Here is a 13,732-nt window from a genome sequence, read left to right as displayed (position 1 = left end):
CTCATCCCAAGTAAAAACATGTCCTAAGGAATGTTATAACAGTAACCTTTACATACCAACCCTTTTCTTCTGGGCATACTTAAATCTCAATAAATGGGTTTATTGATTAAGGTCCCACAGCTCATTTTCTTCTATTTAATATGTGACGTCAGCTATTGACTCAGACTTCTGGAACAAATTCTTCCTTTCTTAAATGGACTAACAGCTCTTTATTACCTCTGTACAAAAGACCTCAGTTTTTACAAGCTGATTATAAAATGGGCAGAAGACCTGAAAAGATATTTTTCCAAAGAAAACATTAAGATGGCCAACAGGCACATGAAAAGATGCTCAACATCACTCATCATGAGAGAAATACAAATCAAAACTACAATGAGGTATCACCTCACACCTGTCAGAATGGCTGTCATCAACAAGAACACAATAGGACTTCCCTGGTGGCACAGTGGTTAAAAATCCGCCTGCCAATTCAGGGGACACGGGTTTGATCCCTGGTCCGGGAAGATCTCACATGCTGTGGAGCAACTAAGCCTGTGCACCACAACTACTGAAGCCTGCACACCCTAGAGCCAGCGCACTGCAACTACTGAAGCCCACACTCTCTAGGGCCCGCATGCCACAACTACTGAACCCGCATGCTGCAACTACTGAAGCCCGTGTGCCTAGAGCCCATGCTCTGCAACAAGAGAAGCCACCTCAGTGAGAAGCCCACGCACCGCAATGAAGAGCAGCCCCTGCTCGGCACAACTAGAGAAAGCCCACTTGCAGCAACCAAGACCCAATGCAGCCAAAAAAAGATTTAAAAAGAGCACAATAAATGCTGGCAAGGGGGCTTCCCTGGTGGCGCAGTGGTTGAGAATCTGCCTGCCAATGCAGGGGACACGGGTTCGAGCCCTGGTCTGGGAGGATCCCACATGCCACGGAGCGGCTGGACCCGTGAGCCACAATTACTGAGCCTGCGCCTCTGGAGCCTGTGCTCCGCAACAAGAGAGGCCACGATAGTGAGAGGCCCGCTCACCGCGATGAAGAGAGGCCCCCGCTTGCCACAACCAGAGAAAGCCCTCGCACAGAAACGAAGACCCAACAAAGCCATAAATAAATAAATAAATAAAATTTTAAAAAAAATGCTGGGAAGGATGTGGAGAAAAGGGAACCCTTGTACACTGTTGGTGGGAATGTAAATTGGTGCAGCCACTATGGAAAACAGAATGGAGGTTCTTCAGAAAACTAAAAATAGAGCTACCACATGACCCAGATATTCCACTCCTGGGTATATATCCAAAGAACATAAAAACACTAATTCAAAAACATATATGCAGGGCTTCCCTGGTGGCGCAGTGGTTGAGAATCTGCCTGCCAATGCAGGGGACACGGGTTCGAGCCCTGGTCTGGGAAGATCCCACATGCCGCGGAGCAACTAGGCCCGTGAGCCACAACTACTGAGCCTGCGCATCTGGAGCCTGTGCTCCGCAACAAGAGAGGCTGCCATAGTGAGAGGCCCGCGCACCACGATGAAGAGTGGCCTCCACTTGCCGCAACTAGAGAAAGCCCTCGCATAGAAACGAAGACCCAACACAGCCATAAATAAATTAATTAATTTAAAAAAAAAATATATATATATATATATATGCACCCCAATATTCACAGCAGCACTATTTACAATAGCTAAGATACGGAAGCAACCTAAGTGTCCATCAACAGATGAATGGATAAAGAGATGTGGTATATATACACAATGGAATATTACTCAGCCATAAAAAAGAATGAAGTTCTGTCATTTGGAAGAACATGGATGGACCTAGAGGGTATTCTGCTAAGTGAAATAGGTCAGACAGAGAAAGACAAGTACTCTATTTTATTGCTTATTTGTAGAATCTAAAGTATAGAACAAACGAATGAATATAACAAACCAGACTCACAGAGAGAACAAATTAGTGGCTACCAGTGGGGAGAGGGAAGGGGGGAAGGGCATGATAGGGGTAGGAGGTTAAGAGACACAAACTACTATGTATAAAATAAATAAGCAGCAAGCATATATTGTACAGCACAGGGAAATATAGGCATTATTTTGTAATAACTTTAAATGGCATATAATCTATTAAAAATATCAAGTCACTATGTTGTACACCTGGAACTAATATTGTAAATCAGCTATATTTCAATTAAAAAAAAAGACCTTAGTTTAAAAAAGAAACGTACCATGATTTCCTCACATCTATAATTCCATTTTCCCACTAATTCAATTGGGCCTTGCCATGAATCAGTATTACTCCAAGAACCAGTCACATGTAACTGAAGGTCAATCTTAACTAATGGAATTCAAGATCAGTAGACTCAACCAAGATACTCTGGGTGAGTTTACAGTTCTAGTATGCCAACCCTCCATGTGCAATTTTTATACTTCCTGAGTAGTAAGATGAAGATGATGATGATAGTAGTAGTAGTAATAATAGTGGCAGGCAACACTTAGAGAGCTCTTACTATGCACCAGGCAACGTTAAGTACAGTTGGCCCTCTGTATCCTCAGATGCGGAACTCTCTCAATACTACACCATTGTATACAAGGGACTTGAGAATCTGTGGATTTGGGTATTTCTGAATGGGTCCTGGAACCAATCCCCTGCCGATACCGAGGGATAACTGTACTTTACAAGGATTAATCTAACCCGGCAAATGGGAGCTACTGTTACCCAAATTTTCCAGATAAGAAACTAAAGCACAGAGATGTTAAATAACTTGACCAAGATCAGAACTAGTATAGAACTAAGCCTGGATCTGAATCCAGTCAGTCTGACTCCAGGCCTCACACTCTGAACCACTATTGCTACACAGCCTCTCTCACTATAAACAAGAATTCAGGGACTTGCCTGGTGGCACAGTGGTTAAGAATCCGCCTCCTAATGCTGGGGATGCAGGTTCGATCCCTGGTCTGGGAAGATCCCACATGCCGCGGAGCAACTAAGCCCGTGCGCCACGACTACTGAGCCTGCGCTCTAGAGACTGCAAGCCACAACTACTGAGCCCACGCGCCTAGAGCCCATGCTCCACAGCAAGAGAAGCCACTGCAATGAGAAGCCTCCGCGCCTCAACGAAGAGTAGCCCCCGCTCGCCACAGCTAGAGAAAGCCCGCGCGCAGCAACAAAGACCCAAGGCAGCCAAAAAAAAAAATGCCATGAATTCAGAACACAATGATAAAAAAATTTTAAAAATACTAATAATTTAACTTGGAGCTTAGTCTCCAGAAAATAGTTTTGGGGTTTTTTTGGTATTTATTTATTTATTTTAACATCTTTATTGGAGTATAATTGCTTTACAATGGTGTGTTAGTTTCTGCTTGATAACAAAGTGAATCAGCTATACATATACATATATCCCCATATCTCCTCTCTCTTGCGTCTCCCTATCCCACCCCTCTAGGTGGTCACAAAGCACCGAGCTGATCTCCCTGTGTTATGAGGCTGCTTCCCACTAGCTATCTATTTTACATTTGGTAGTGTATACATAAGTCCATGCCACTCTCTTACTTCGTCCCAGCTTACCCTTCCCCCTCCCCATGTCCTCAAGTCCATTCTCTATGTCTGTGTCTTTATTCCTGTCCTGCCCCTACGTTCTTCAGAACCATTTTTTTTTTATTCCATATGTATGTGTTAGCATACGGTATTTGTTTTTCTCTTTCTGACTTACTTCACTCTGTATGACAGACTGTCCATCCACCTCACTACAAATAACTCAATTTCATTTCTTTTTATGGCTGAGTAATATTCCATTGTATATATGTGTCACATCTTCTTTATCCATTCATCTGTCGATGGACACTTAGGTTGCTTCCATGTCCTGCCTATTGTAAATAGAGCTGCAGTGAACATTGTGGTACATGACTCTTCTTGAATTATGGTTTTCTCAGGGTATATGCCCAACAGGGGGATTGCTGGGTCATATGGTAGTTCTATTTTTAGTTTTTTAAGGCACCTCCATACTGTTCTCCATAGTGGCTGTATCAATTTACATTCCCACCAACAGTGCAAGAGGGTTTCCTCAGAAAATAGTTTTAGTTAAGCAAGCAAACTGAATTATGATATATGAAAATTCAGATTCACAGCCCTTTTCTTAGACTGCAACTTGTAGAGCTTTAAAGCACTGCAAAAAACAGTTACTTTAATATGTCATAAAGAAATTTGAAATAGGCAACGAGAAAGAATCCTTTTGTTTAGCCAACAATGCAGCAGCTCAGCTAATTGAGGCTACACAAGCACAATTCTCCTAATGATACCGCATGCTATTAAAGAGGGTTTCAGATAGGATTACCTTGTTTTCTTCTAGGTGCCTTTTCAACTTTTCTTCCAAATCCTTGGTTTCTTCTGAGCCCTTGATATTTCTCTGCTCATAATTTTCACATGCTTCCTTAAACTGCTCTTGTAAAACTTGGTACTCCTTTTCAATCTGTGAAATACTCCCCTAAAAGTATAATACAAAATTATCTATTAAAAGTAGTTTTAAAAGCCTATTTCTGATCTTGTTCTGAACTCTCTTAAAATAAACAAAGGAGAATATATGGCAGATGAAAATTTACAAGGGAAACGTCACAATAATTCAAGAATTAAAAACCCGTTACACTGTATATCAAAGCCAGCTCTTTATTTATTTATTTCTTTGGCTGCATTGGGTCTTTTCTTTTAATATAATTTGCAATGGGTTGTTTATATATGGAAAGGAATTTTATCCAATCAACCTTCTGAATTACCTTACGTTTTGGTATTGGGTTTTCGGTTGATCACTTTGGATGTTCCAGGGACACAGTCTTAGCCTCTGTAAAAAATGAGACTTATACCTCCACCTTTAAAATCTTATTTTTTTCTCTTATCTGATTTTGTCAGCTAATATCTCCAGGATAATAATAAATATTAATGATGATATATAACCTTTAAGCAAGATGACGCATTTGGCTTAAGAAAGATACAAGCATGTTGAAAAGTATTCATCTATTCCCATTTGATTATGAGTTTTAGTCAAGAAAAAAACTTGAATTTTTTCCAATACCCTATCAGCAACTATGGAGTTGATCAAATGACTTTTCTCTTAAGATATATTAACACAGTAATTATATTAATAGATTTTCTAATTGAATCATTCTTAAAGCGGTGAAGGTTTTTATAATAATTTCTGTATTATTCATGTGAAGAAGCTTTTATTTATAAATTAATACAGGCTCATTATACCAGTTAAAACAATAAAGCCGTTATACTTCACAATCAGTAAGCTAGAAAAAACTTACCTTTTCCTCTGCCTCCCCTTCCCAAATTCGAACAATAAAAACAAAACAATAATTTTTTGTTATGTTCTAAAGCTTATTCTATAATGTTTTGTATGGAATAACTAGCTTCAAAATAGTTCTAAGTTCGTCATTCCCATCTAGTTAAAAGTAATGAAAATTAAACCTTTAACAAGTTTAATACGATTTTGACTCACCTGTTGTGCCTCAAAAGGATCATACGGCTCAGTATTGACTTCTTGATGCTTTATATTCCAAGACACCTATGGGGCAAAACAAACACATTCAATCTATCTCAACTGCTCTAGTAAAATAAATCCATCATGTAATAACATTTTGAAACATGCCCATAACTTTTTCAAGGTTTCTTTTGGCCAGTTTAGATAATGTTCTATGCTTTCTACAAATATTTGTAACAGGAAAAAGTGATTATTTATAATTAGTACAAGTGAAAATGATTTTGGTTCATTACTGTTAACATAATTCTTCAAAGCTTTCTAGAAAGCAAAAACTTTAATGAGTAGGAGGATAACCAATAAGGGTTTAATGACTTCATGCCTTATGAAGTGAACTACAGAGAAACCTTAGCTTATTCTCGTGCTTGTTAGGAAGGAACTTTTATTCACATCTCTCTTGTTTCTCTCCATCTGGTCGTGTCTTTTAACTCCCTCCCTCCTCCCCTGGTTTGGTAGGAGAATTGGGCATGTGCAGCCCAGACTCTTCCTTTTTTCTCTTTCTTGGGAGCTGCCCATGCAGAAAGCACGTTTTCCCCTTCCCTCTCCAGGCACTATGTCTTAGGGGCAGGCACGCAAGTTAGGAGGCCTTCTAGTCCAGCACTGCTGTAACTAGGTGGGAAGCTGGTATGTCATGGGCTTCACTCTTAGGACATGCACTCTCTACAGAAACAGCCACATCTTCCTGCCACACTTTTTATTAATTATCAAGGTGATGTTTTGGCTCCATCTGCTGGTTCCACTATCTTATTTCTCAACTGGTGCAAAACTTGGATAGGAAGAAGGACGTTATTTACTAAACCCAAAAATTCCTTCTGGCATTACCTGTCACGCCCTACAAAAGGGTTCATAAAGTCCATCATTTTAAAGAATTTTAGTAAATATAATGGGAATGAAAAATAAAGAGGAAAATTTAACTTTAGTATTAAGAAGACTTTCTATTTTCAGTCTTACCTGTACGGCAACCATTTGTATATGTGGAACATCTGTTACTTCATCGGTGCTTTCTGGATTTACTTCCTGCTTGGCAGAATTTCCACAGTGGCCATCATTTCTGTTAGACTCACTTTGGGCTGTATCAGCACCATCCGTGATGCACTGTGACTTTACTGATATTTCCAAAGATTCCTGAAGGATCTGTGTTTCAGAGGCAATCTGGTTACCAGGGGCATTCTCAGCACTGAAATGATGGCCCTCAAAATGCACTTCTGTTATGTCACTGGCTACAAAAGACGGCACCACTGGTATTGATCTTTGCAACTGATATTCAGAAGAAACTCTGGCCAGAGGTGCGTAAATGCTATACTGGGGCAAAGTCGGTAACACATTTATAAACGCTGGTGGTGTCTGGGTAATGTCAAATCCCCGAAAGGGAAGATACGTACAGTATCCTGTGACCAATTGGGGTTGAGTCCAATAGGTTGGTTTCACATCCTCAGGAACTGGTTTGGGAGAATTAGAGGAGACATGCTTGTGACTTGTCTCCTCGGAGACTGGTCTGGGTGAATCAGAAGACACACCTTTGGGCTTCTCATCCTCAGAAACTGATATGGAAGAATTATCGGAAATTAGTTTCGGCTTCACAGCTTCACAAGGTGACTGGGGAGAATTAGCAGATGTAAGGTGGGGCTTCACATCCTCAGAAGCTGGTGCTGAAGGTAAGTCAGACACTGGTTTGGATTTCACATCTGGTTTAAATTCCCTAGCAGTTGGATTCAGCGGTAGTTTAACTCGTAAATACTCTCCTGTTTTCGAAATTTCTTCTACTTTTGCCTTAATGTTTTTCTTCTTTCTCTTTTTCTTAAGCCGTAACGCAACTTTCTTCAATGCAATACAGTTGTCAATCACAACAAAACGAGGACATCCCAGGAGAAAAGATTTCAAACCTCCTGCTTTTTCTAGTATCTGTCGAGTTTCTTCTGGGAAAAACTCATATTCTTCAGAAAACATCTTGTTACTCATGTCCAAGGGACCATGTTCCTCTAACAACTGAGAGAAATAACTTGGAAAAAATTTACATAAGTTATTATAAGGAAGTACTTGTACATGTTTATCTGAAAAAAATATTTCCCAAAATTTCTCCCAAAGCAAAATACTACTTCACTTCTCACTGATCTTGACACCTCCCAACAAATATATTATATTCATATTAAATCTGAGAAAGGCTAACTGTAATCAATGATACTATAAATAAAATTTTGTTTACCCCTCAGAAAATAATCCTTTAAAAAATCTTGGGGAAAAAAACAAAAGGAGATTAAAAAGTTATTTTTATAAGTTTCAGTTAAATAATTATTCAATATATTTTAAAAAACAATGAAAAGCAAAGAAACTTATTCAAGAAAATTAACAAGGCTATCAATAACAAGAACATCAAATGAAAAAAGGAAATCAAATTTCAAAAAAGTCCTATTGGAATTTACATATAGTAAATCTATTAACATTTCTCTGTTTAGGAATATACAATGATTCAGAATTATTGAAATCAATTAGGTCTGATCAATAAACCACCACAGTGCAGGATCAGATCCACAGTAATGGGGCCGATCCCTTAACCTGCCTCCATCTGTGGACTGGGTTTGTTCACTCCAGTTCTGGGGCCATGTTCTTTTGCCATTCTTGTGCCAGGCTCAAAGAGGCTTCCTCTCCCATTTGAATTTGGTATTCAGTCTGTAACAGTGGCACAGCTAGCAAGAAAGACACATACCATGTACACTAAGAAGGCTTCTTCAAGAGCAAAAACCTCCAAAGGAATATTCTTAGTAAATTAAAGCTAACCAGGAAGATAACTTATTCAGGAGGAAGGTAAAAACAATACTTCTTTGAAGCAAAAGTAAACCACCGTATGTGCAGATGCTGCTGCACATAAATGCACAGGACAATTACAGGTGATTAACCCCTATTCAAGGCAACTGCGATACTGAAACATAAAGACCAGAAGCCACTTCTCTTTGTCTACACTGCTGACCTAAATACTTAAAAGCCGTCAGTCTCTTTTAAAGTGTTTTTTGATAAACATTTTCCCCTTAGAATAAGCTCTGCAATAGAAACTCCCCTACATACATGTTGTTTTGCAAGGTAACAGGTTAAATATGCCTTTGCCTTAAGATTCTAATCAAACTTCATTTTTAAATGAGAAATCTCTAAAAGCAGATACTGTTGAGGGTGGGTAATAAGGTAAAAAGAAGCAAATCACTGTAGCCTCAGGAACAATATAACCCTTGCTGAGGGTTCTGGCTGATTGGTATAAATAACACTGACCCCACAATCTGTCCCAAGAGAGACCTTTCCAGTTGGTGTTTAGCTGCCACAAACAACAGCAGATAATTCATCAGTGGTGTATGTGTATTTACTTTTTGCTCTCCGTGATGAATACTAAAGAGAATCATTACAAAATGAAGCTTTTCTACCTGCATTAAAATACTTAAATCCAAAATGGGATCACTAAAGAACAGAGACCACAGGAAAGAAAACCATTACCAGTAATTCAGCAAAGAGCTTTTCAAGAGTTCACAACATGAATGATGATATAGATATGGTGATCATTACTGAGTAACTAATAAAAGTCAGATTCCTGAAGAATACTTAAGGATACAAAAAAATGCTCACCATGCATTTTTAGGTGAAAAGGGCAAATGACAAAGCTGAGTGTATAGTTAAATAACAGCTTATAAAGTCCAAAACATATATTTCATACATATAAACATTTTAAAAGTCTGGGGACTTCCCTGGTCCAGTGGTTGAGACTCCACACTTCCACTGCAAGGGGCATGGGTTTGAGCCCTGGTCGGGGAACTAAGAGCCCGCATGCCGCACGGCATGGCCAAAAAAATAAAATAAAAAGTCTGAAAGGATACACACCTTTTTTTCGAAGAAACAGAGCCTCCATGTTTTTTCCACTGGCTAAATAGCAATGAATTTTTCATACATTCAAACAGAACAAAATTTAATTCAACAAGGGTCCCTAGCCCAAAGAAAAATAGTATTATAACCACATTGTGAATAAAATTTTTAGTTATTGTTATTTGAAATGAACACAAAATGAACTTTAACTCTATTTATATGCTTTTCTAGCCTTGAAAAATAGTCTCTGTAGATAAACATGGGGCCCAAGATAGCACAAATATGATTTCTTCATAATCCAGACTCCAATAGGGACAGTGTTCTTGCACTTCAGAACCTGAGGCAAAGACTGGCCATGCTGTGCTTCACAGGAGTGATAAAAATAATAATAAAGTTAATTTTACCACAGATAACAATAGTTGCTATATTATATACATGTACATGTTTTCATTTTTTAAGGAACCTCCATACTGTTTTCCATAGTGACTATACCAATTTACCTTCCCACCAACAGTGAACAAGGGTTCCCTTTTCTCCACATCCTTGCCAACACTTGTTATTTCTAGTCTTTTTGATAAAAGCTATTCTAACAGGTATGAGATGGAGATGATAGCTTATTGTGTGTTTATTTTTAAACTGAAGTATAGTTGATTTACCATATTGTGTTAGTTTCAGGTTTTACAGCAAAGTGATTCAGTTATATATATTTTTTTTTCAGGTTACTTTCCATTGTAGGTTATTACATTATTGTGTTTTTGATTTGCATTTCCCTAATGATTAATGATGCAGAACATCTTTTCATGTACCTGTTGGCCATCTGTATGTCTTCTTTGGGAAAATGGCTATTCAGGTCTTCTGCCCATTTTTTAATTGGACTGTTTGGTTTTTTTGTTATCGAGTTGTATCAGTTCCACATACATTTTGGATATTAGCCCCTTATCAGATATATGATTTGCAAATATTTTCCCATTTGCAAATGTGTATATATATTTTCATAATTCAATGATGATCATTAGTGTCTTAAATGGTCCTTGATGGACTGTCACAGGGCTAGTGCATGTCACCGTCAGAACAGGGGCAAGGGATAGGAATGGGAAAAATATTTCCAAAAGCATTCCCATCCTACTATTCTGGTTGTGCCCCTTTGAAAAGTCACTGTTTTCTACATGCTCATGATTCCTTTTTCTTTTTTTTTTTTAAAGAAATAGATTAAGGATGAGGACCCAGTTCCCCCTTTCTTGGAAGAGAGAATGACAAGTAAGCAAGAACCACATTTTCTTTTTGGTAGGCAAAGACTGATAGGGAGAAAAAACCCGATTCTTATTGCACAAAGTCATTTTTATTTGCAATATACTGTGATTCAACCAATGATCAATTCTGCGCTCCTGCTACTTGTAAGCTGCATGATAGAACTACATTTTCTACTTTTTCTGAAATCTTCCCCAGTGCTTAACCTTAAGTGGTTAATAAATCTTGACTAATTAACACTACTAAAGAGGTGTTAGGAAAAACTGAATGCAGAATGCCACCTATTGAAATTTATTTTGCTTCAACTATGTGTATCATAAAATGTTAGAACAAGGTGGAAGTCACTGAAAAAAAATCAGTCCAACCCCCTACTTTAAACTGAAATACTTACATCAAGAAAAAGTTAACAGCAGTTATCACAGTATTCTTGACTTCTTGTCTAATATGTTTCTACTCTACACTCTTTTCATATACAATAGTTTTATTTTTCTTTCTCTTACCCATTGGCCACTAAAAATATCATTCTTAAGCCAATCATTACATGTTTACTTTTGAAAATTCAAGGAAAGAATTATGTTTTGAGGTATGACTTCCTGTAACTTCTTGACTTTCTCCTATTATAAGATATAAATTCTATCTCAAAATACACAAACAAATCAGCTTATTGGTGTCTCATAAAGTTATTAAATTTCTTCCCACTTAGAGTGGTAATAAATTCTTTAAGAAGCAAGCTCCTGAAAACTACAGTTTAGCTTCAGTTTTGGATGCTTGAAGCAAAGTCCAGCATGTTTTAAGAAATACTAGTATAGTGTATAGTTTTATAGCTGATTCCAGGTTGTCATCCAGTTCTCTGAGAATATGATTTGCTCAGCACTTCAACTCTGAAGAAAAACCATGAAAAGGGATCCAAGAGGATATAACTAGAATGAATAGGAACAATGCAACTGAGAAAAATAGAAGTAACAATATCCAAATTATAGATGAGTGACGGGTTTTCCAGGAGTTCATTTTTTTTTTAATTAATTTTTATTGGAGTATAGCTGCTTTACAATGTTGTGTTAGTTTCTACTGTACAACAAAGTGAATCAGCTATACGTATACATATATCCCCTCTTTTCTGAGACAGGAGTTTGTTTTCAAATTAATTTTCTGTTGCAGATCTTTGCCCCTCAACTTCTTTTCCTGAGGAAGGCATCATGCACAACTTATTAATGCCAAGCTAAAAAAAAAAAAAAAAAAAAGGCAAACGCTTCCTAGATTTTCCTGAACTCTTTACTCCACTACTGTATCCACCCCACAAAGACCTGACTTTAGTGTTAACTTCTTTTTTCTTTTTTTTGGCCATGCCATGTGGCATACAGGATCTTAGTTCCCCAACCAGGGATCGAACCCATGCCCCGTGCAGTAGAAGCGCTGAATCATGGACCGCCAGGGAAGTCCCCTAGTGTTAATTTCACATTCATATTTTCAATCCAAAAGTAATTCAGCCCAAAGTTTCTTTAAAAGAAAAGTCTGTTTCTCTTTTCTTAGATAAATGTTGGGAAGTCAAGTTTTCAATACAATACAGAGATACAGGGTTCTATATGTATTCTATACCATCACAGCTGGACAACTATCTCAGCAGAAGTAATAACCAGATCCTGGTATCCCTTCCCCAATAAAAGGGCAATACTTCACCAAGCTACATTAATTGTCACTGGACTTAGAAGATGCCAAACAACTGCATCATCAACATAAGGACAATGAGATCAAATAATCATACTATTCCTTGTCAAATGTATATACTTTGGAATTCATGATAAAAGATTATGGCTGGAAACTTTGTTTATCAGTCCTATCAGGACATACCAGGACAGTTTTGGAAATAGAATCTACATTAGCAGCTCAAACTGACAAAACTAATAATCATTAGGATTCTAAATGTAATAGTTAAAAATCCTCAATTAACTTTGTGTAATACATGACAAAAGCCATAAAAACACTTTTCTTCCCCAGAGTTTGTGAGCCAATCAGTGATTCCTTTAATAAAAGGGACACAAAGTAAACAACTTAAGATCTTTAACTGGCAGCCTCAGTATAATACTTGTAGGAATGTTAAACTACTTACTCATATAGAGTTGAACATTTTTGTTTTGGGTTAATGTCCCACAGCTTCTTATTACGGACAACATATTCATTACTATGCTGTTCATACAGAGCTTCAAATTCTTCTACATCGTGACGAAGATGGTCAGGCACTACAAATGGGCCTGCAGAATTTGAATTGCGTTTGCTGATAAAAAAAAAACACACAATTTTGTGAATAATTAACTTTCAGGTGGCCCAGAATAACATTTAAATTGAAATAAAGACAGTAACATATTACTCAACTTCAGGATGCAAAAAAACACTACCAGAGAATTTAATGCAGAACAGTTACCTTTCCACAATTACAGTCAAGAGATACCTGACTACTGAGTAAGGTACGAGATACCTGACTACTGAATAAGGTACAAGATACCTGATTACTAAGTAAGGTACAAGAATACCTGAGTACTTTTAATTACTTACTCTTGCTACCAAGAGCAAATTTTTTTAAAATTCTGGTTTTAAAACAAAATCAATGTTGCATTCATTGTAACCTGTTAAAGAGAAAAATGAAAGAGTTTATTATAACTGCTATCAATTTAAGTTAAGGTGAGATTGAGACTGGTAAAAGGTACTTAAATAAAAAGATTTTTAAAAAAACAGTATAGGATTCTAGCACTCTAAAAAAATGTAATAGTTTGAGTGTGGGCTCTAAATCAGACTGCTGATTTAAATTCTGGCTCTGCTATGTACAAGCTTTGAGTCCTTGGACACTCAACTACACTGTGCCTGAGTTTCCTTATCTGTAAAATGGATATAATAATACTACTTATCTCCTAGAAAGAAAAGTGGATTAAATGAATTATACATAAAAAGCTCTTAAAATAGTGACTGGTACATAAGTGCTATCAAAATATAGGCTACTATTATTTTAACTTAAAACAATTCCTCCATTCAAAGAATCCATGGAAATGTGCAAAGCCAACTGTTATTACAACTCATTTAAGAAACGTGGAGGAAGAGAGAGATTGGTTCAAGATGGCCGAGTAGGACGTGCGCTCACTCCCTCTTG

At 37.5% G+C, this 13,732-nt stretch overlaps 1 protein-coding gene across 12 annotated transcripts in view; it reads right to left on the bottom strand.

Moving 5' to 3' along the window:
* TTC3 (tetratricopeptide repeat domain 3) overlaps nt 1–13,732 on the bottom strand; it is a 144,139-nt gene that overhangs the window by 32,638 nt on the left and 97,769 nt on the right. For all 12 annotated transcript variants that reach the window (XM_007183754.2, XM_007183757.2, XM_057545599.1 and 9 more), the window contains 4 exons: nt 12,701–12,865; nt 6,457–7,504; nt 5,467–5,532; nt 4,306–4,455 (listed from right to left, as the gene is read on the bottom strand). In XM_007183754.2, coding sequence (XP_007183816.2) covers nt 4,306–4,455; nt 5,467–5,532; nt 6,457–7,504; nt 12,701–12,865 — 1,429 coding nt within the window. The remainder of the gene's footprint in view (nt 1–4,305; nt 4,456–5,466; nt 5,533–6,456; nt 7,505–12,700; nt 12,866–13,732) is intronic.

The sequence above is a fragment of the Balaenoptera acutorostrata genome, chromosome 4, assembly GCF_949987535.1.
Source record: "Balaenoptera acutorostrata chromosome 4, mBalAcu1.1, whole genome shotgun sequence".
Lineage (NCBI taxonomy): Eukaryota > Metazoa > Chordata > Mammalia > Artiodactyla > Balaenopteridae > Balaenoptera > Balaenoptera acutorostrata.
Note: the sequence above shows the minus strand (reverse complement) of the source record. Positions and strands in the feature narration are given on the sequence as shown.